The 23,897-nt window shown below is 40.3% G+C and overlaps 2 protein-coding genes across 8 annotated transcripts in view; both read left to right on the top strand.

The window, feature by feature from the left end:
- The window catches only part of TMEM108 (transmembrane protein 108), a 357,015-nt gene that overhangs the window by 144,944 nt on the left and 188,174 nt on the right, over positions 1 to 23,897 (top strand). The gene's annotated exons all lie outside the window — the stretch shown is intronic.
- Positions 7,925 to 9,245, top strand: LOC116541899 (isocitrate dehydrogenase [NAD] subunit gamma, mitochondrial-like). Its single transcript, XM_032266411.1, has one exon. It carries the CDS (start codon positions 7,962 to 7,964, stop codon positions 9,141 to 9,143), a length of 1,182 nt encoding a protein of 393 aa, XP_032122302.1. The 5' UTR covers positions 7,925 to 7,961; the 3' UTR covers positions 9,144 to 9,245.

The raw sequence follows: 23,897 nt of genomic DNA, 5'->3' as shown, positions 1-23,897 counted from the left end.
GTGTGTGTGTGTGTGTGTGTGTGTGTGTGTGTGTGTGTGTGTGTGTGTGTTTAATTTCCCTCTAGTTGACATCTTTCTTCCTTAGTTCTGTACCTTTTGAGGACAAACTCTGCATGGTTTTTAAATTATGTCTAATGTTTACAGTCACTTTGTCACTAAGGTTTCCCTTTCCACAACCCAGACCCAGACAGAGATTGATTGCCCTCTTATGAAGAAATACCATTGCAAAGAGATTTTCAGACACATTTAAATGGAACGTATAGGGAGGTTGTCAAGGAATGAGAAAAAGTGATTATTCTCCAAAAAAAAATAAGATTTTAGAGTCAGAAGCACAAATTTTAGTTAAACAGAAGAGAAGACATTATTCATTATCATCATGTTAAGCCTGGACTTTGGTAATTGGAACAGAGATTAACCAGCTAGTCAGTCACCTGAAGTAGTCCTGAATCCAGGCTGGGGAAATTCTGTTACCAAATAGCCTAATGTGATTAAAATTAAACTTCGGCTTTTATGCTTTAGGCCCTGAACATCTGACGATGGCTGACATTGAAACACAATGTAAATGTTCAGTGAGATCTCTTTGTCCAGAGTATGAAGTCACAGATATTTTAAGCCAAAATGGGCTTTTGGCAGTAATCTTTACCATAAAGCCCCAGATCTTCCCTGTCTGATAGTCTGCCCTATAGATCTCAACCTGTCTGGGACACCCTACCTGGTTTGATCTGCCACCAAGCTGCCATTTATCTGTCAGATGTGTCAAGATTAATAGTTTCTACATGCTGGCTTTTCATTCCAATTTTAATGGAAGCAGAGTCCTTTTTTCCCAGTGGTAGATCGATTAACCAGACTGCATTTAAGGAAGGTTAACTTTTCCCTTCAGGACCAACAGTCCTAATTCGAATATAAAAGATGAAATTTTGCTTTGATCTAGGAAAATACATTAGTTTGATTTCTCCCTAGAGAGCTGCTCTGAGTTTAAATGTGAGTAGGCTCTTTTTAAAAACCTGCTGAGGATCACCCTTTAGAGAAAGCAGCCTGAGATTCCAGTGTGGGTTTATCATTGGGTGCACGTAAGCATTAGCAAAACATGAGAAGGGAATCCTGGGAATCCTCTGGTCATTAGGTGATAGTATACCGATGTCACGATGTCTTTATGTCTGCTGGTTTGAAGGTTCGTGATAAGACAATTTCCTTTTATGTTTTAGTAACCTTAAACTTGGGCTTATGTCTTTATTTGCCCATTGTGTGCTGGAAAAACTGCTACAGCAAGCAGACCACATTTTTCCTTCATCCCAGAAGCATAAGACCCAGCTAGAAGCTTGGTGGAATCTACCTCGCCTTTCGATGAAGCCTTCTGAAATCGAAGAAAGATACCTCTTGTGTAATAATAGCACCCAGGTCTGTTGAACAATGAGAACACATGGACACAGGGAGGGAAACATCATACACAGGGGACTGTTGTGGGCTGGGGAGGGCTAGGAGACAGATAGCAGAGGGTGGGTGGATTGGGGAGGGATAACATTAGGAGAAATACCTAATACTGGTGACAGGGTGATGGATGCAGCGAACCACCATGGCATGTGTATACCTGGGTAACAATCCTGCATGACCTGCACATGTGCCCCAGAACTTAAAGTATGATAATAAAAAAAAAATATCACCCAGGTCAAAATATGTCTTGAGAAGATAGTATTTCAGCCATTTGTGCATCTAACTCAGTTTTTTCTTCTCTGGTACCAGCATTCTCACTGTACTTTACAGTCCAGACATCTACATATAATAGCAACACATATTAGTTCCTAACCAAAGGCAGAGGAGATTTTATAATAAGAACAAAAGTATTACAAGTTGAGCATCTCTTACCTGAAATTTTAAGGGCAGAAATGTTTCATATTTTGGATTTTTTAAAAGATTTTGAAACATTTACATACACATAATCAGTTGAGCATCCCTAATCCAAAATCTGAAATACAAAAAAGCATGATCTTTGAGTGCCATGTTGATGTTCAAAAAATTATAGATTTTAGAATGTTTTAGATTTCAGATTTTCAAATTAGGAATGCTCAATCTATAGTTGGAATGTTTGTACCATCACTTTAAAATGATAAATAATAAATATGTTTTCATAAATATTAAACCAATACACTTCCCTCCTCCTCTTAAAGTCTTGTCTTATTCCTAAGGCATATGATTCCTAAGTCACAGTGGCCTTAGTACTCCAGCACAGGAAACAGTGGCATTGGGGAGTGAGAAGTCTTGGTATGTTTATCTTCTCCTTAGGCATAGAGAAGATAAGCCTAGAGAGATCAGTTCACAGGCTTCTCTTACAGTATGAAGAAGTTTGAGTCAGGAAGAAGGATGATATGATGTAAGAGAAAATTAGAAAGGCTTGCCTCTCTCCTGGCCATGGTAAGGAAGGGGAGGAAGGAGAATGAAAAGGGGATAAAAAACAGAAGTAAGCACAAGTAGCATCTGCAGAGTTCTCTGTGAGCTTTGATATTGGGAGACTGAGGAATTCAGGAAAACACCACAGGCACAAGATTCTACCCTGCATTCTTGTTGGGAAGGGGAGTGGGCAGGCACCCTGTGCAAGGCCATTCAAGCCCAGGAGAAGCAGCTCAGTTACCAGAGAGCTGGGATGCTGAGGTGAGCAGCAGCATCATAACAGACATTGGGGCTGAATGGTGCTGTGGCACAGACTCCAGGGTCTCCAGCCAGCCACAGCTGAAGGAAGCTGATCCAGCAAACAGGAGATGGCTATACCTACTTGGGAGGATTGCAGGAAGTGAAAGAAAGGGCCAACCTGGTATTTTACCATCGGAGGCCAAAAGGGCACATGATGATAAGGGAATAAGGGCATTACTGCAGAGCAGTGGGTGCCAGGCAGTACATACAAAAGAAATGGCACAGCCTGCATAACTCCCAACTCCCCACCAGACACCAGGAGGACCAAGATACTATTAGAGGAAGACGGGAAGCTATCAGGAGTCTGAATATTTTCTAAAGGGACTATTTAAATTATTAGACTAAATTTGAAGCTGGCTTGGATATTTACTTACAGTAAAAGCTGTTGCATCATATGTGATCAGAACCAATTTTTTTAATGTGATTAAGACAGAATCAGATTTATATATATATATGTGTGTATATATATATATACATATATATATGTGTGTATATATATATATATACATATATATGTGTGTATATATATACATATATATATGTGTATATATATACACATATATATATACATATATATATGTAACATTTTATTTTAATTTAATGTAAATATACATTAGCAATCTTAATTCAGGGCCAAGACTTTTTCTTTGCATGTTGGTTTTCCAGTTAGTTTTGCTGCTTGCTTCTTGCATAAATCATTCTCTAATGCATCAGTTACATTTCTACTTGCATTTTCGTTACTAAACAAAGAACTTTTTAAGATACTTGCAAAGAAATTTGAGTGCAGAATCTTAGATTTTTACAGTTAAAAATATTTTTTACCATTGTCTTGACATCTGATTGAAAGTGTTGTTAAAGAAAACTTGCCTTTATTAAGTCTATTCAAATCATTCAACTTAGTTTTCATACAGACAACTCCCTTCAGTCATTTTTTTTCTCATTTTGCAGTATTTTAAATTATATAATTAACAAAAGAAATGGATGTAAACAGACATGGAGACAAAACTGGTTCTTGAAAGCAGACAATGTGGAGACATCCCAGGGAGAAACTGTTAACTTTTAAGTTCCCAGTTTACCGGGAGAATCAGTCAGTATGATGTAGAAAAGGAATGAGTTAATTCAGCAAGACAGTTAAATGCAGATTGATCTCTCTAACAGCAGATGAGGGCTCAGAAGGAAAGTCCACTTACAGTTGACATTTTAAAAATTGTATTTAGTTGCATGTACTGTAGATAAATTTTGCAAACCCTCCACATATATTCTGCAATAAATTAATCAAATCATAAATTATATAGCTAATTTGTAAAGGGATGTTTAGTGGAAGACTGATTTTTCTGCTGATCATTTTCCGTGATATTCCTGATCCTGTGATGGTAAACAATAAGATTTTTCTTTCTTATCTATAGAATTTATCCTAGATTCTATTTATATACCTCATCAAAGATCTTTTAAAATATTATCTTTATTTCCATACTTGTTAGAAAGTTTGTTTCCTGTCATAAATTCTCCAGAAGTATCTTTGCTCTGAAAATAGACTAAATAGGAGAAGGTGTTTTAAGCTACTTTGGTGGGAAAAGTAACTTCCTAATTGGGGTCCATGCTAGAAACTGTTGTTTTCCCATTGAATGGCCATGTCGATGCTTTTGGTTTAACTACTGCATTTCTCTCTGCCCCTTACCCTGCCTTCACTTCTGCCTGTCTCCAAAGATGCTGTTGTTTAACTGTTTCATGTCCAGTACCATACAGGCTTCTCTTGCTCTATGCTCAGGCATCATTTACCCATCTAGTAGCCTAATCTCAACTCTTTATAGCCAACTGAGTCTACAGTGGAGCAGGCTGAAGGGAGAGTTGGTAAGCTTCTTGATATTTTGCCTGTGTATGTTCACCATCAGGTTTGTAGAGGCAAAAATTCTACAGGCCAACCCCTGGCCATAGAGCAGGGAGCAGGACTTCAGTGAGTGCTCATTGATTTCTCCAGCTGTCAGAAAATTTGCACCCAGGAATGAGGAGGTGCCTTCACTGCCTTTGGCAACGAATTAGGGACTTGACTCCCTTCCCTTCTCTTCCCTTTTCTCTTCCCTCTCACTCCCCTTTTCCCTTTCCTTTTCCTTTTCCCTTCCCTTTTCTCTTCCCTCTCCCTTCCCTCTTCCCTTTCCCTCTCCCTTTGCTTTTCCCTTCCCTTTTCCTTTCCCTTTCCCTTTACCTCTCCCTCCCCTCCCCTTCCCTTCCTTTTTCCTCCCCTTCCCTTTCCTTCCCCTCTCCTCCCCTCTCCTCTCCTCTCCTCTCCTCTCCTTAGACAGAGTTTTGCTCTGTTGCCCAGGCTGGAGTACAGTGGCATGACCTAGGCTCACTGCAACCTCTGCCTCCCAAGTTCAAGTGATTCTCCTGCCTCAGCCTCCCTAGTAGCTGGGATTACAGGAACATGCTAGCATGGCTTGCTAATTTTTGTATTTTAGTAGAGACAAGGTTTCACCATGTTGGCCAGGCTGGTGTTGAACTCCTGACCTCAAGTGATCCTCTTGTCTCAGCCTCCCAAAGTGCTGGGATTACAGGCATGAGCCACCACACCCAGCTGGGACCTTGCATTTCCAATCAGTCAGAGGATGCAGTCTCTAAAACGGAGTTGACGTTATTTTCAGGCTGGGTGATCAAGGTAAATAACCCATTTTCTTTTGTTTCATTGTGTTTTTGTTTTCTCCAGAACTAACACTGTTCACTCATTAGGAGCTGTTAAAGGTGGCTTCACATTATTGATAACTATTTGTGATCCATTTGTGGCACATTCTTGAATCTTACTTTCAAAGTACGGAAGGGAGAAGGGTTAACTTCCCTGAAACCATTTGAGCTGATACTACTGTTCTATTATAAATGCAACGTGTAATTTATTCCTTACTGTCCTAGCTCTGAAACGTGCCTATAAAGCTGCATAATGTAAACTGATTTTAAAAGCGATAGCATCAACTACTGTGCTGGGGTCAGTTTTTAATATCCTGAAAAGGCTTAGGAATCCAAACCCAGTTTAAAACTTAGCCCAGTTTATTTGTAAGTGGAAACAGAAATGTCAGTCTGAGACCATATTGTGACAAATCTCTGGGAAATGTGTCCTCTGTTGATTTGTGTCGTTATCCCTGGAAAGAGCACATGAGGAAATAAGTCTTCCCAATCCAAATTTCCTTTTGATAAAACCTTGGCAAAAGCTTTTCTAATCCTAGGTTTCAAGTCTTTAAGAAGAATTTTGGTGGATGATGCATGCTTTGTGAGGATATGATATTTTAAATATCATCATATTGCCTCCAGACGTCTGAGGGTTTAGGATACATGTTAGTATATACCATTTCTCCTCTCACTCCCTACACATGTGTGAATGTGTATGTGTTTGTGTTTTCTGTCATAGGAAATCAGTCAGAAAGCCAGACCTTGGGCAAGTCAGTTAACCTTTACAGGCCTGTCTTCTCATAGTATAACATAAAGGAATTTACTATATTTAAATTTTAGCCCTTCACAGTTGTAAAATTCTTTTATTTTATTGGAAAAGAATTTGGAGTCCACATGCTTATTTGTGTCCTTCATATGCAGATAACATAGACTACGTTTTATCTCTGAGAGCCTAAAATAATATGATTCACATTGCAGAACTATTTTTTTAGCTTGTATATTTTAATATGTAAACTAGAGGAAGGGATTTTTAAAAGAGCAAAATCTTCTTGACTAAATATTGCTTCCACACCTAAACTCAGTCTTCATCATCGCCCTACCACTACAAACTTAAGTGTTTAGAAACCATGAGCAAGAGGCTATATTAACAGATTGGTGTTACATGGAGCTCTTGTAGGGTCGAGAGGTAGTGGGGAGAAATTCTCAGGCTGTCACTGGCTGATTAGCATAAGAAGTGGTCTTGGGCCAGGCATGGTGGCTCATGCCTATAATCCCAGCACTTCGAGAGGCCTAGGTGAGTGGATCACTTGAGGTCAGAAGTTCAAGACCAACCTGGCCAACATAGTGAAACCTCGTCTCTACTACAAATACAAAAATTAGCCAGGTGTGGTGGCGGGTGCCTGTAATCCCAGATACTTGGGAGGCTGAGGTAGGAGAACTGCTTGAACCGGAGAGGTGGAGGTTGCAGTGAGCTGAGATTGTGCCATTGCCCTCCAGCCTGGGCATTGCAGCGAGACATAGATAGACAGATAGATAGATGATAGATAGATAGATAGATAGATAGATAGATAGATAGATAGATAGTTAGTTCACACTCAAGACCACTTCTATCTAAAGGACAACCTGACTGGTTTCCTGGTTCCCATATACTTTCAGGATAGTGTCCTTCTAGCTTACTTTAAACTTTATACATATCAGAGCACCAGTTGCTGCAAAAAGAAAAAGACAAGAACAAATAGACTCTTTAAAAAATTTAATGTTTCATATATCTCTACTTCCTAGAGCCACTAAAGGCTGTCTTTTAGAGTTAATTCTTCATTGCTGCCTTGCAAAGATGAGAACCATAGCTAGTCTTTGCCTGCTTTCTTGATTCTCACACACCATTAAGATTGAAGCTAATTTGTCACATTGACACTGAGGAATGTTATTATTCAAAGCCGAGTTAAAAGGGGAATTTATAGAGAACAAAACCAATAAGCCAAGCAGCTCTGGCATTTAATTTTCTTGGAAACCTTTCCCATCAAACCAGGCGAGTCTGTACACTACACATTTGCAAAATGAGAAGTGGTGTTGTAGTAGGATAATCTCCTCATATAAAGGATGAATGAATAATTTGAAAGAGATTGGATATTATGGAGGGCCCTTTCTCCTCTTGTCCTCTCCCATCCTACCCTGAAATGACATTTATGGGTGGATTCCAGCTTTTAGAGGTGATATGTTAAGTTCTATTTTGTTCCATATTTTCTATAGGAATTGAGAGTTTGGGGAAGTGAATACAGATGATTTTTATTTATGTTTTTGGCCACCAGTTCCAAGTTTATACTATTAAGAATATTGCTTCCTTGGTCCATGAGCCCAACGGGTCAATAAACACTGTCCGTCTACCAACAGTTCCTTTAAAATCCTAATATGAACTAATTTAGGATTAGTTTAGGACACTGTTGGCTTCCTAAGGTAGGCTAAGTTCACAGAATGAATCATATTTGAAGATCCATTTAGCTTCCTGTTTTAGGCTGGGTAATGCTAGTTGCTTTAATGAAGAACCAAAATCGGCACACCTTCGAATTCTCGCGAGAGTGGTGTCTGCGTGTCGGGACGTGAGGAGATTCTCACTTTCCATCATGGCGCTGAAGTTAGCAACAGCGGTTGGCGGCCCTATGAAGGCAGTGCTCCGGGCAGCCTTTCTCTGCAGTCCCTGGGAGGTTCTAGGTGCCCATGAGGCCCCCTCGAGGAGCATCTCCTCACAACAAACGATTCCTCCATCAGCTAAGTATGGCGGACGGCACATGGTGACCATGATCCCAGGCGATGGCATTGGGCCAGAGCTCATGCTACACGTGAAGTCTGTTTTCAGGCACGCCTGTGTACCGGTGGACTTTGAAGAGGTGCACGTGAGTTCCAATGCTGATGAAGAGGACATTCGCAACGCCATCATGGCCATCCGCCGGAACCGTGTGGCCCTGAAGGGCAATATCGAAACCAACCATAATCTGCCACCATCCCACAAATCCCGAAACAACATCCTTCGCACCAGCCTGGACCTCTATGCCAACGTCATCCACTGCAAGAGCCTGCCAGGTGTGGTGACCCGGCACAAGGACATAGACATCCTCATTGTCCGGGAGAACACGGAGGGCGAGTACAGCAGCCTGGAGCATGAGAGTGTGGTGGGAGTGGTGGAGAGCCTGAAGATCATCACCAAGGCCAAATCCCTGCGCATTGCCGAGTATGCTTTCAAGCTGGCGCAGGAGAGCGGGCGCAAGAAAGTGACGGCTGTGCACAAGGCCAACATAATGAAACTGGGCGACGGGCTCTTCCTCCAGTGCTGCAGGGAGGTGGCAGCTGGTTACCCCCAGATCACCTTCGAGAACATGATTGTGGACAACACCACCATGCAGCTGGTGTCCCGGCCCCAGCAATTTGATGTCATGGTGATGCCCAATCTCTATGGCAACATTGTCAGCAATGTCTGCGCAGGACTGGTCGGAGGCCCTGGCCTTGTGGCTGGGGCCAACTATGGCCATGTGTACGCAGTGTTTGAAACGGCTACGAGGAACACTGGCAAGAGTATCGCCAATAAGAACATCGCCAACCCCACAGCCACCCTGCTGGCCAGCTGCATGATGCTGGACCACCTCATGCTGCACTCCTATGCCACCTCCATCCGTAAGGCTGTCCTGGCGTCCATGGACAATGAGAATATGCACACTCCAGACATCGGGGGCCAGGGCACAACATCTGAGGCCATCCAGGACATCATCAGCCACATCCGTGTCATCAACAGCCAGGCTGTGGAGGCCTAGGCTTGCCCTGGAACCTTCTTGGTTTGCTCCTCAGATCCCCCTTCTCACTCCCGCACCCCAGCCAGCCTGGTAGGCAGAATCCAGAATAAAGCAGCTTCTCCCCTCCCTTTCCCAAAAAAGCCAAAATCTCGGTGGTTTGACATATTTATTGTTAATGAAATCTCTGGGCCCGATGCAGGTTGACAGGAGGTAAGCTGGAGAGGGTTCGTGCTGCGTTGTGTGTCTACCTGCAGGGAAGTAAGAAAGCTAGTGGATGGAGCATCATGCAAGATAGGAGTGGGTGGATATGGATCCAGGCCATTGACTGGAACTCAGTCACATGTCCCCATATAACTGCAAGGGAACTTTGGAAATGTAGTTTAGCTCTGTGACCTGAAGAAGGAAGAAACAAGTTTGGCAAACACTTAGTATTGACTATCTTGGTTCTCTTTCCTCTTACCCGTATCTGCATATGTACTCCCAGTCCCAGAGAAATCTACTTATGATGTCACCAAGGCATTTAATTTGACTGATCTAGTGGTTAGGCAGATATCCCTCTGCTCCTGTATTATTATATTTGCTTTTCTTTGGAAGGAGATGACCTTTACATAGAGAGGAGGACTTTCCTGCTATGAAGGGTAAACATGTATAAACATGAATCCTCTTTAAATCACCATGTTTTTAAAGTGGAATTGTGCGGGGAGTGAATGCCAACTATTGGGAAAAACTTTGAATGATTGTTCCTGGCTACCAGGTTGTTCCTCTGTGGGGAAGAAGAGAGAATTCTAGGGCTTCAGGATAACCAGAAGATAACCAAATGATTTTTTAAAAACTAGAGAGATTTTAGCTTAAACAATAATGGAATAAGGTATCACCAAGTGTCTTATAACAGAAATTTACTTGACAATTTGAGACACAGTGTTCTAAAGAGATTGGTTTATGCCCCTTGACTGTATCCCAAAATTCAGGATCTAAGAAATTCTCAATTCAAGTTGGTTCTTGATTAAGGAAACATTTAGATACGTGAAGGACTTATTAGAGGAGACCAAAAGCAGGGAAGCAAATTGACAAGGAACTAATAGGAGCTAAGGATTGTTTTACATGTGTGTGAGTTTTTGGGTTGTATACGTAAACTTTCATCAAATATTTTAGCAAAGCATGATAAAGTCATAGTTTGGCATTATTTGGTATGCAAATTTCTATCCATGGACATTTTGAGACCATCACATGGCTCTCTATGCTTTTGGTTGGAAGCCCATACCCCGAGAGGGATGCAGAAAATGAAGTATTGCTTTCTTATTGATTATAGTACTGACTTCATCTGCCAGGAAAAGGCTGGCACTGCGAGAAGAAAAATATCTCATCACTATGGCAACGGAAATCTTAACTTTGATATCATAGAACAAAGAAATTATTTTTTCTCTGTTTTTAAGAATTGCAATTTTGTGAACGTGGAAGTGACCTTTGGTAACCGTGTTTTCCTAGAGCACCTGAGCCAGACAGCTAATGTCCAGAGTGAAGACCTTTAGGACTTTTAATATGGCAATCCTGATTTTATTTATATCAGGGGACGAAGCAATACTTAGACCATGCAAGATACCATTTTCCTACCAAGACAGTGACCTTATTTTCATGCCAGAGATATCTCAAGGGTAGAAGAATAAGAAGTTTCATATGCCGAACTTCGCTGGATATTGCCAGACCCCCAGAAATGGAGTGAAGGAGGCGGTAATTAAATTAATCTCTGTTGGATGTTGTTATTCTCTCTTCCTGCTAAATCAGTGACCCCATTCTGCTGTCATTAAACCCCTTAAGATGTAACTAGCCCGATAAAGGACATCTTATTACTGTGGTCTAGAAAACAGCTTCTTTAAAAACAGAGTTGTGGAGAAATCACTTGCCTTCTTGTTTTAAAACCTTAAAGTGACAGTAAGGCCGATCAGCCATATCTCTTCAGTAAAGTAGCAGATCAGGGGTTGGGTACAAGAAGAAACTTGTCATTTATTGGTCACACACTTTGTGCTGGGCACTGTGCTAGTTGCTTGAAGTATTCAGACCATAGTATGTGTTTTTCTTCCTTGCTCCTATGAACAAAGAGGAATATTGGCTCATACTGGACATTATTAGAGGCGGTCACTTCTCTATGAGGATCTAAACTAATAGTTCAACATATCTTTAGCCATTGGTGCCAGATATGTTAAGATTTGGTCAGAGTTATTGAAGAGCTAGTATTTCAATTAAACAGTTGTACTTGGCAAAGAAAAAAAAATCCCCAAAGTACCAATGGTTCATTTTTATTCTTAATGATTAAAACATTAAATCATTTTTCATTTAAAGTTGAGGAAGTGACAGACTGTATTTTTGGGTAGTAATATTATGAATAGAACTAAAGGATTGGGGTGAGAGGATCTATAAGCAATACAACCATGCAGAAGTGATTTTTTTAAAAAGAAAACTACATAAGAGGGAGGCAAACTTGGAATAGGCAGTCAGTTTCAGCAAATCACAGTCCCTTCTATAGTCTTAATACCAGGTCTTCAATTCACCAAGTTTTCTCTCACTATTCACTATTTTGGCTTAGTAAGCAAACTGTCACCTATGTTAGTATGAAATATGTCCCTTCTCCTCTGAAGTTTTGAGACATGTTTATGAAAGTCACTATATCTGGCAGGGTAGGCTGTTTACACTATGGTAACAGTCAACCACAAAATAATCATAGATGACAATCATACGAGTATATTTTTTGCTCATGCCACATGCCAACAGGGATGCGCTACAGCTCTGTTTAATGTCATCCTCACTCTGAGACCCAGGCAGATGATGTCACCTCTGTCTGGAACTCTGCCAATTTTGTGGTACAGGAAAAGAAAATTTTCTCTTGTTAGTCACTGGCCATTAAAGTCTCCTTCCCAACTTCCTGCTTCTACGTGGTCAAGATTCATATGTTGTCATTGCCCAATGGAAAGCTACTGAATAATTTGAGGTATAGTAGTGTAGGAATCAGATTGGATTTTTTAGAAGCTAGGAGGTAGAAGGCAGGAAACCAGTGGGAGGCTATTACAATTGCCTGCTGCTGGATGTGGACCCTGCTGTGAATGAATTGATGGGGTGAAATCATGATGCTGCCACCCTGTTATTTAAAACCTGATTACTGATGCACCCAGACTGCTTGAATATGTCTCTGTGGTGCGGCGTGCCAGCGTGGCCCAACTTCTCAAGACCAATCTTTCCAATCAGATTAGGTTCCCAGCTCTACCCCTATTCCACTCTGCCCCACAATAGCTCCAGCTAGCTGTTTTGCTGAGATCCATGTATGTCCCATGGCCAAAACTGCAGAAGCTCAGTCAGCTTGAAAAACCAGTGTTTGGATGCAGGAGGAGGAGTTGGGAAGCCATTAAAATCACAAGGGAAGGATACATTGAGGTTTATTACCTGGTAAGATATAGAGGGCAAGAGTTTCAGCTTAGGTAATTGAAAGAGTAAGTCCATTACCAAGATAGAGAACTCATGGAGGCAGTTGAATATGTACTGAAACTAGTTTACTACTCTTATTTTGGCCACATTCAGTAGGAGGTTTGAGCAGTACTTTTCTGAAGAGTTGTCCGGGAGGCATGTGGGAAGCTCAGGGAGGTGTCTATAATTAGAGGCATCACTAATGCAGAGGTAACTAAGATTTGAGAGTTTTGAAGGAATTGCCTAGGGAGAGTGTGTAGAGGAAGAAAAGAATGCAGAGGCAAGGATAGGCAGGAATTTCCATTTAAGAGGAGGCAGACAAGGAAACAGAATAATGAACTGAGAGGAATGTGGAGCAAGGAGAAATGTATCAGGAAAGTGGCATGCCCAGTAAGCTAGCATTTCACTAGCTAGCTAGGGAGCAATTACAGCAGGAAGGGAGTTTAGAGGAAGAAAGTCTTGAAGAAAATATGTTTGAATTGCTAGAGGGAAGGAAAGAGGACATTTCCTGTGGGGGGTAAATACTGAGGTGGAAATGAGCAGCTGCAAGCTTCTTTGTGAGTGTGCACAGGAGGAAGTGAGTGAGGAGGCCAGCTTAATGAGGAAGAAGAATGCGTTCGAAAGCAAGAAAAGGTGAGATGGGACAATGCTGAGGGAACTTTATATACTAGTCAACAGGAGGCCTGTATGGATTCCTGAAAAGGAAATTTACACTGTGTGTGTGCGCGCGCGTGCGCGTGTGCCTGCCTGCCTGCATGTCTGTGTGTCTGCATGCGAGCAGAAAAAGAAGTCAGTAGCTTCAGCAGAAAGTTAGAAAAATCCATCAGAAATCTTTTTCAGGAATCTATACCTGAAGTTGTTTCTTAGCCTAGGTCACAATACATTCTTAAACTACGAGAGAAGACTCTAGAAAGAATTTGACCATTGCTTTGCAAAGCAATATTTCTTATGTCAAAGGGAGCAGAAATGTGTGGATCTGATATTCAGTGTGGAAGGCTAAACAAGAGGCACAATTTTGTCATTAAGTCAAAATAAAAAGGCTTTTTAACAGTTGCACTTTCCCCTCAATTAAAAAAAATTTATAAAAATGAAAGCTAAAAGATGTTCCTTTTGATCACTTTTTAGAGAGCCTAAAGAAGTAAATGTTCAGAGATAATTCAGTGAATGAAGAGTATTTATGAGGAGGCTGTGTGATTATTAATGATGTGGGCATTTGGTAGGTTTGGGTTTTCAAGGCTGTTTTTTAAGAAATTGTACGTATCTTTTTATTTTGTAGGAAGCAGTATGGTTTGATAGAAGGACAGTGAGCTTAGCAAAGTCCTGAGTTGGAATCATGGTTCTGCCATGATTGGCATAAATAAAGCTCTGCTAAGCTTTATGACCTTGAGTAACCTAAACTTTCTTAGCACCCCAAAAAAAAAAAGATTGCCAATGCTTATTTTATGAGGCCAATGTGAAGCCATCAGTAAAACAGTCCCGTCTGGCATGTTGCTGGGCACACAGTCATTGCACAATAAATGTTCATTTTCTTTGCTTTTACTTAAAATGTAACATAGTACCCAGATTAATGGCAGGGCCTTAGGTATACCTTCAGGTCTCTTTCTCATATTACTGATCAACTGGAATAAGGAGATGGGCATTTTTTTTTTACATAATTAAGTTTTTGGTATTAAAATTGGGTTCACTGTTAAGCTGATTAAATATCATTAGCTGAAATCAATCTTATTTATAAAATATTTAATTGTAAGGCTTGATGAAATACAAAAGCTTAGTAATGGTAGGCACATTAATTCTTAAATCATATCAACTTCTACATAATTTAACCTTATTTCTTTTCCCATATATTAGTAATATAAGTAATTTCACTGGACATAGTGTCTGGGCATAGTGTCTGACCCCAAGCACTAACACTTGACGTTTATGTGCGCATGTGTGTGTGTCTCTCAAGGAACAATAGATGACAGATGACTATTAAAACATCTATTATGTAAATCATGTATGATCTTAAATCTGGAAAGAACAACATTATTATTTATAAAATATTTCTTATAAATAAGATGATGTCCTGAGTTTTTTCACGTTTGAACTTTTTAATCCTGTTTGCTGTATATGGAAGAATAATAAAAATTATAATAAGAATAGACAGTTATACTTCTTTATAATTTATAGGATACTTCCACATGTATTATCTAATGTAATACTTGTAATGAGCAATCCCTGAAGAGTAATACTGTGTCTCATTTTTAAAGGTAAGCAAACTGAGGCTCACAAAATTTTAGTAACTTGTGTAAGATCTTGTAGTCCTAAGAGAGACTAATACAAGATCCAAGATCTCATAATTGTGTACTCTAATTTTTTCCTATTCATTGCTTTTCTCTTCCAAACATTCCTTTTGATATCCTTTTCACCTTCATGATTCAGCTCAGCTATCATCTTCTTTATGTGGGTTTTCCTCTAGCCATCACATCTGGAAGAAATTTTTCCTATTTTCTTGTAACACGGAATACAGTATTTCTGTCATGACTCTTAACCTACAGTGCCTTTGTGTTGGCGTTATTATGTATGTGTCAATTACCACTCCCAGATAGGTAAGCTCCTTGAGTCCAGGGGGTATATTGTACCACTTATTGGTAGTGGGCATGCAGGAAAAGTGTGAATGAGTGAGTGAATGTATTAATATGAATGCATGAACCAGTGACATTCCAGGAGTCTCTGCCATGAAACAGTGTTGTAATGACTCACCCAAGGATCTTTCCTCTTAGAATTGCTAATAAAGTGGGGAAATGAGCTCAGATATAATCTGAAGCTGAGCTTTGAACACAAACAGTACATGACAAACCATGGTAAGCACGCCTATTTTGCTGTGGTCTTCTCTTTACCATCGTTTCTTTAATTTCCCTTTCCATGTAGTACTCCTTGCAGGCCACAATAGCTCTGGGGCAATCAGATAGATACGTCTCACCTTTTTCTTTTGCTATCTGACAGTTCTCCTTTCATTTGGAATGCTGAAGAGACTTTTCAACCTTTGTCCACCTGTTACAGAAAATCCTTTAGATGTTTGTAAGCTATTGGCCATACTGGTCTCCTCGTCATCTTCTCATTGTTTTTTAATCTCATCTCTATGGCTTCCTTGACCCCTGTGTTCTAATTGGAGCAGCAAGGAATTCTTTTTGAAGGAGGTTGCACTGGCTGTCTTGATACCCTGTGATGCAATTCCTGTTATAGGAATTATATTCCTATAATAATAGGAATATTATTATATGTGCTGCTTTTTTGAGTGGGAAAAACAACAAGACATTTTGAATAGGGCCCCCACAGAGCTTGTTATCACCATGTAGGCTATGAGCTTGGTGCCTACCAGTAGTATATGAGATTGCTAATCAAAATGGAACCCAGTTAGCAAGATAATTAGAAAACAAGTATAATATTTCTTTTCAGAATATATGGTTTCAAATGATGGTGGTGGCCATGTAGCTTCATGTCTTCCTTTTGGAAAGTAATTTGGCAACTATATCATAAATTTACATGTTTATATCTCTTTTGACATAACAGTTTTCTTCTGGGAGTCTAGTCAAAGGAAATCTAAAGTTAACAGTATAAATGTGGTGCATCACATAGGGGATGGCATTCAGCAGTGGCAGAGAAACAGTCACAGTGGTTTAACACAATAGATGTTTATCCATCTCAAGTAACAAGAAGTGAGTAAACCAACTTTCAGAGCTGCAGAGTCAGCTCCATGATGCCATTGACATCCCAGCCTCCTTCAGTGACTTTTGTTCTCATTGTACTTTTGTGGTTGTAGGATGACAAGTTTATCACATGTCATTGTTCTAGGTGGGAAGAGAAAAAGGCAAGGAGAACAGGCAAAACTTATCCAGAAATCCGAGGTAGACTTTTTGTTTGTCATTAGCCAGAACTGTGTCACTGCTAGCAGTAAGGGAGACTGGGAAATTAAGATTTGGGTCAGATACTTTGTCAGGTTAGACAAAATTATGAAACTGAGAAAATGAGCACTGGTAAAACAATGTCTTAGTAATGTCTTCTATGGAAATCAATGTGCTGATGATAAGTAAAGTGATGAAGGCACACTTACTGTTCATTCACACAGTAACAGGTAAACAAAATGATACAACAGAGACTATTATGTAACTGCAGTGTATTAGTTATAGTTTGTTCAGGAAAACAAGCCACTCTCTTAGGAATAGGAAACATTTTAGTACAGGGAATTAAAGGTTTGTACAACCTTTGGAGGGCTGGAGGAGTGAAGATCAGAAAGGGCTATCATAGCTTGGATCATGTTAAAGCACAGCCTAAGGTGAGGAGTTATGAGCAGGCAGTTTATTTGGGAGGTAATACCAGGGATCCGCAGTGGTAGAGTGAGGAAAAAGGAATGGCCCACATAGGGGTGTGGTGCGGCGGTTGCATTTGGGAAGAAGGAGCTTGATTCTGTCAAAATCGAATGAGAAGCACATAGAGTACCCTCCAGAATTATCTACCCAAAGTATGGAAGATAGGAGGATTTTCTATTGGCTTCTGAGACTTGCCCCCAGGGATATTAACTCCCTGTGTTTCTGAGCTGTACACATGTGTGTGGGCCCAATTAACTCCCATGGCATCGACAATGTTGGAAGAACTCAACAACAGAAAGTAGAAATGTGGAGCCTGTACCTGAGGCAGCATGATATGAGTTGAAGCCTGATATGAGTTCTAGCATGGTATGAGTTGAAGCCTGTATGGAACTGTGCATTCATGGCTGAAATCAGAGGTGAAGCCAAGGAAATATAAGCCAGGGTGCAGAGGTATCTGCTACAGCACATTTCAGAAACTCATATGTGAAAGAGTCATAAAGAAGTGACCACCAAAAGCCTTACCTGCTTGCTGTACTCTAATGAGTGGTTCTTTGGTGGATACTTAGAAGCCTCTGACAAAACTTTCCATCTTTTGTCTACCACTGCTCCACAGCTGACAGTGGAGAATAATAGCTTCTCCTTCTCTTTCATCTTTCTAATGACTTGCAGCTATCTTCAAATGGTGGGATTAATGGGAATCCTGATAGAAAAGTCTCTGAGAGATGTAGTTTCCAGGTGTCATGCCCCTGAGGTACAAGAGGGAGCTCAGAAATGTAAGCGTTGTCCTGAGTATTGATAAATGATATCTGGCTTATCAGTAACTGATGAATTATTTATGGAAAATTTTTGTAAAACTTGTTTTAATAACCTCGAGTTAAACCCACTGGTGAGAGGGGGATTCCCACCGTAGGGTTATGGGGACTGTGAGAATGGTGAAACACATAACTCCTAACACTGGATAGATAAGGTCAGCAGCCATTTAGTAGTCATATATACTCACAGCTTTGGGAGACTGACTCTGCACACCATGCAGGGCCACATGGGAATTGCACATGGTAATAGCGTGAGCAACCAGAGGCCATTTTGTAGGATCAAGAGGATGGGGTGCCCCCTGGCTCCCTCAGGAGGATGCATTTAGTTTGTTTGAATAATTCTACTGGCTGGCAAGTAACTGCAAACCACTACTCAGGGTTAAGCAGGAACTGAACCTGGTCCTTTGGATAAGGAGGGCTGCTTGGCTAGGGGATCTTATATGGGAACTGAAGCCTCAATTTTAGACCTTACATCATGTGAACAGCAAATAGTCTTTATTAGTTTGGGTAGAGAAAAAAAGGCACATCTTTTGTAAAAATTAAAATTAAATGATTCTCATTTAATTATCTCATTTTGCGAAGCAGTCTTTTCTCCTCAAGATTTTTCTCTATTTTGTCATAAGCTGAAGAACTCCAAGGTCCATCTCAATCCCAAGGCTCAGTCTTTGGCAAAGTGTCCCAAAATAAAATACGAATCACACTTTGCATTGGAAAATATTTGAATGAATGCGCACCTGAACCAGAAAGCAAGCTCAGCCAAGAGAGAAGTTCTGAGCTCCTCACTGCTTATGCTTCTGCAGGCACTTGCTGTCCCTAGCCATCCGGCAGTCATTCTCGCAACGGCCATGGTGTCCAAGAGTTAAACACCACTTTGTCCCTGGTGAGAGAAGAATACAGACTCTTCTCCTTGAATCTGAAACCCAGTCCTCCCTGCCTCAGCAGCTGCTGCCACAACTTTTAATGGATTTAAAGGAAAGCAAAAAGAAACCAGAGCCTAGGAAGCATTGCCCACCCAATCTCCTATATGAACGACTTCCCAGGGTCAGAAATTGTAGATAATATGTTTTCTGTATTACACACTCATTGTGTTTGCTTCATGTTGTTGTTTCTTCCCTAGCCCCTACATTTGTCCCAGCCTTTATTAGCTATGCTGTCAAATATGGTGATCATTAGCTATATGTAGCTGTTTAAGTGTAAATGAATTAAAATTTAAAATTTGGTTCTCCTGTTAAACTAGCCATGTTTGTTTTAAATGCTTGGTAACCACCTGTAGCTAGTAGCTACTCTGTTGGACAGTAGAATTTATAGAACATTTCTGTAATCACAGAAAATTCACTTGGATAGCACCCCCTATGTTAAATTTGGAGGATCATTTAGGTGTTTATTTAACCAATATACTGAAAAGCCACTGTGTGCCTGACTTTATTCTAAGCACAAAGGATACTGCAGCAGTCAACACACACAAAATTTCTGCCTTCCCAGAACTTACATTTTAATTTACAAAGCCTATATCAAAGTATCCATGTATATTCACAGCTTAAGCCAGGGAAGCATTGGAAAACAGGTGGCAAGTTGTTTATTCAATTTTTGCCTCATCCCCACTCTGATTTCTTTGAGTTATAACTCGATTTTCTTCAACTTTTAGACCTGAATTTTAGACCTCTGATTTGAGCTGATTTGTCAGGCAGAAATGGCTTATATGTTTGATTTACCTGTAAGTACTGGCTATCATTGTAAAGTCCTTTAGGTCCTGGATGAGAGGTTTATTTGAAAGTAGTTGTTCTAGGATTTAATTGTTTAAATCAATTCCAGCTGCCTGTGTTTAGAATTTTAATTCAGTGAAAGGTCTAGTTCTTACTGATTATATGTAACCGCAACAGAGACAAGAAATTCATTGCAATTATTTTGTTGGTTTTCCTCATACAAAGCTCATGCTTTAATGCTTCCCTCCATATGGGGGTCAATTGTGTAGCATTAACATTAATAACCTAGTAAATCTAATAATGGAGATGTGTAGTGTGTTAAAATTAGCCATTAAAATTCAAACACCCCATATTCAATGCATGCAACAAGATCCACAAATGCCAACACTACCAATCTGTTTGAACTAATGAGCTGTAAACATTTCCCCCACTGGTGAACTAATAAATTGCAGCATATTACAATTGAAAGGGACCTTGGAGATCTTTCTGCTCCAGCTACCTCTTTCTTCATTTTATTGGTCCTTTAAAGAGGTATATTATTTATCCAAGGTCACAGTTGTACAGTAAAACCCTGCCATAGTGTAATGGGGCCAGAAATTCCTGTAAACAGGGGTCCCCAAACCTTAGCATGCATCCTGGAGAGCTTGTTGAAGCACGGATTGCTGGGCCCCACCCGCAGAGCTTCTGATACAGTGGGTCTAAGGTAGAACCTGATTATTTTCATTTCTAACAAGCTCCTAGGTGCTGTTAGTGGTCTGAGGACTAAACTTTGAGAACCACTTGTTTGTGTAGACCACGTGGTAACATTACTGATGAAAGTCAACCCACATGGTTAGCCAGCTTCGAGTTTCAAGGACCCAGTGCAGGGGCCAAATCTATCCAGGCGTAAACTTGGGTTTGGCACCACCTAGTGGTAGTCATCTAATGCTGTGTAAACACTGATGGGGATGATTCTGGATCCTGTAGCTGGCTAAGGCTTCCAACTATGCTGTGGTTAGTAGGCATTTAGTTCTTATATTGATTTGGGAAGACTGTGCTTTGAGGACCCAGTTCCCATCTACCTGATTTCCAACTACTGCCTGCTACTTCCCTGTCAGTCTTGTCCTCTCCTGAATATATTTTCCTCTCCCCTAGAAGACAAGAACATTGGCCCAACTGTTTCAGAAGCTGGAGAGCCAGTCACATTATATCCAAAACTATATTGAGGAAGGATTTTGCAGCAGCCAGTGGTAGATTGCCTGTTGTTTACTCACTCTCAAACTCCTGCCTCACTGTCCTACCTCGGTGCTTTTGCATTTTCCATCACTACCTATCGAAATCCTTCTTAAGCTTCAAGGTTTAGCTGAATTTCCATCTCCTTCAGAAAGCTTGTCTTGCTGCTCTAGAAGATAACACTTTTTCTTAAAAAAGAAAAAAATAGGACATGATTCTGGTACTTCTGTGTTCCAGACTCTGTGTGGATGTTTCTTGTCATTTTCTCAAAACTACCTAGCAGTATAGACATTATACCTGTTTTATTGATAGGGATACTGAGACTCAAGAAGGGTAAGGCTTTTAAGAGATAGGGTCTTGCTGTTGCCCAGGCTGAAGGTCAGTGGCATAATCATAGCTCACTGCAACTTCAAACTAGCTCAAGGGCTCTTTTCTTTTCCAAGAAGGCTCAAGCCCCTTCCAAGCAGCTCTAACTATAGGTGAATATTACCACACCTGGCTAATTTTTTTAAAGAAATGGGGATTTGCTATTTTGCCAAACTAGTCTCAAACTCCTGGCCTCAAGCAGTCTTACTGCCTTGGCCTTTCAAAGACCTGGGATTATAGGCATGAACCACCATGCCCGCCCCATTTTCTGATTTGTTAGAATATAATTTACTATAATATATGTTGTCTGATACAAATGTGTTAAACAAATAGGCAAAGCTGTCTATAGAGTGACTTTTGACAAGATAGTCTCTCCCCCTGCCAAACTGCAAGCGCCTTAAAGACAGGGAGCATGTCTCATTTGTTTTTATTCTCAGCCCCAGTTCCTGCTACTAGCACAGTGCATGTTAAGTTGTGGCGCTCAGTATTTTCCAAGGAAATGGATCTCCTGGCTCTCTGCTGTGGGTACTGCTTATTCCTTCCCTGATTCTCTCTGTGCAGTTGGCTGTGGTCCCCAGCAGGGAAGGAAGTTCCTTTGATGTAGTCTCTCCTCCATTGCCCACACTCAGAATTTGCAGCCTCAACTGTTTTCTGTCAGTCTGTTTCTCTGTGAATGCCATCTTCAGGAAAAGGAGCACATTTCCACCCTGGGAATGCATGATTTGGAGATGATGGTAGTTTTAATTTCATGCCGAGCTCTCAGTCTGCAGGTGGCTTCCACACCCTCTTCACTTCCCTGAACCTCATCTCTCCTTTTCAGTCATTATCTCCGTATCCTTCCAGACATCCCTAAGAATCAAGGAGTTAGGGACAAGTGAGAGGCTTATCAGAGTCAGATTGAGTGTAAGATCACCAAAAGCACATGTTGCTTAAAACTTGAATTGCATGAAAGGCACTGGATCCAAATGTTTAAGAAACACTGACTGACTCCTTTGCTGTTTTAAATATAACTTGCATATGTGGTTTCATTTATCATCCCACTTCCTCCATCTCCCGTAAAACTGCCACTTTCAGGGAAGTGAATAAGTGGGTCTGGCCTCACTGTGGCTCTAGTACTCTCTGAGACTAGCATAAGGATTCCTGGTTCTCAACCTAGCTATATAGTATAATCACTTGGAAGCTTCCCACATTCCTTCAGGGAGTCTGATTTCCTTAGTCTGGGATGTAGCATGGCACAAGCATTGCTATGTTCCTCCATTGTTCTAGTATCCAGTCATTGTTTTAGTGTTCATATCAGCATTAAGAACTGCTAGATTAGGTTTTTGGATTTCAAGCCTGGCTGATCATAATAGCCATATTGGGAGCCTTTTAAAATTTCTGCATCCCATAATCTGGGAGTCAGATATTTTTGAAATAGATTCTGAGCATCAGTTATTTTGGAGAATCACCAGTCTTGGTACTTTCAGATATTTCTTCTAGCCTTCCAGTTATCAAAGCAGGATAGAATTGTCAACATAATGATATAAAACTATTTAAATTCCTCACAGGTAAGGTCAAATGTATTTTATGCATGCTTCCTGGAGCAAAACATAAAGATGAAACTCATTAGAAATGTTTGGAATATCGTGAACTTCACTGTGGGACTAAGCTTTCCTGCACAAATCCAAACAGTGAACTTGATCCTTACTCTTCAGATGATAGCTACGTCTCTTTAATATTGGCCCAACCTACTACTGCCCACGTATTTTTCATTTCACTATAATTTTTATTCCAGCTGTATATTCAGACTGCCTGCCTATCTGGTGGAACTACTTGACATAAATGATGTATTTTGAAAGATTAAATCAGAAACACATATTAAAATCATCTTCGTATTAACTCAAGACTTAAAGAAGTTTTTATGTGCATTCAAATGGAATGAGAGGAACCATGAAAGGGGAATGAGGCCAAAAAACAAAAAGCGAATTTGAGGTTAAAGGTCAAAATTTAAATTAACTAATTTTTAATCAACATACCACTTGGTAGCAAAAAATAAAAATGTATTAATGACTATAATATTATGAGTAATTTCATATGCTGAAGTGCATTGCCTCTTCAGCGCATGTCTCTTAGCTTGAAATGTTCTTTTCACATATAAAACATTCTGGCAAGAACTGTGCCTCCTTCCTATGACCTTACCCGCCTTTCTACTGTAAAAACATCAGCACATCTTTCAGGAAAACTGCCTGCTGCCCAAAGGAAATACACATAATTTTTAGGTCCCTAAATTCAATTTCTAAAGATGTTTTTCAGGCATTGCAAAACAAAAAAGAAAACGAATGAGTTTGCTGTGTACAAGAAATAATCTTTTTCTCATAAGCAGTGCAGTCAAAATGATAGAACATACTCCTTTAGACTTTGGCATCTCTACAATATCATTTAATTCCTTGACCTCAATATTCAGTCTTTAACACCAAAACCATAAAAAGGAAAGTATGATACGTATTCTTCACCCTGCACAAGCACCTTCCCGTCTCCTCAAATGAGATAAATGGTCCTAATACACTTTAATGCCGGAAGAAAGAGATTCTGTGTCATTCTAATAAACCTCAAACTCCTGGTACTATTTTTACCCCATTGCTGACCTCAGTATCTGGACAGCAGAACACCCTCCCTCAACAAATGCAAATAGACTCCAGCGAGCCATTCTTGAGGAACACTCAAGCAATTACTTCTGAGTCCTCAAGCAGAATTCACATTAATTGATTCTCTTTTGTAGGTTTTTCCTTAGCAGATTAACAGTTTTTGCCCTTTTGTGTGTAATTCAGCGTGTTGGAACTGACAACCTCCCATATTTTCTTTCACTTTTTAGAAAGGGAAATATGAAAGAGAAGAGCAGAA

This window comes from Sapajus apella, unplaced genomic scaffold (genome assembly GCF_009761245.1).
Source record: "Sapajus apella isolate SASKATOON/1434 unplaced genomic scaffold, GSC_monkey_1.0 scaffold4, whole genome shotgun sequence".
Classification (NCBI taxonomy): Eukaryota; Metazoa; Chordata; class Mammalia; order Primates; family Cebidae; genus Sapajus; species Sapajus apella.
Note: the sequence above shows the minus strand (reverse complement) of the source record. Positions and strands in the feature narration are given on the sequence as shown.

Bases quoted from the DNA above. Each gene is read 5' to 3' on its own strand.
- LOC116541899 (XM_032266411.1), top strand. From the start codon at position 7,962: ATGGCGCTGAAGTTAGCAACAGCGGTTGGCGGCCCTATGAAGGCAGTG.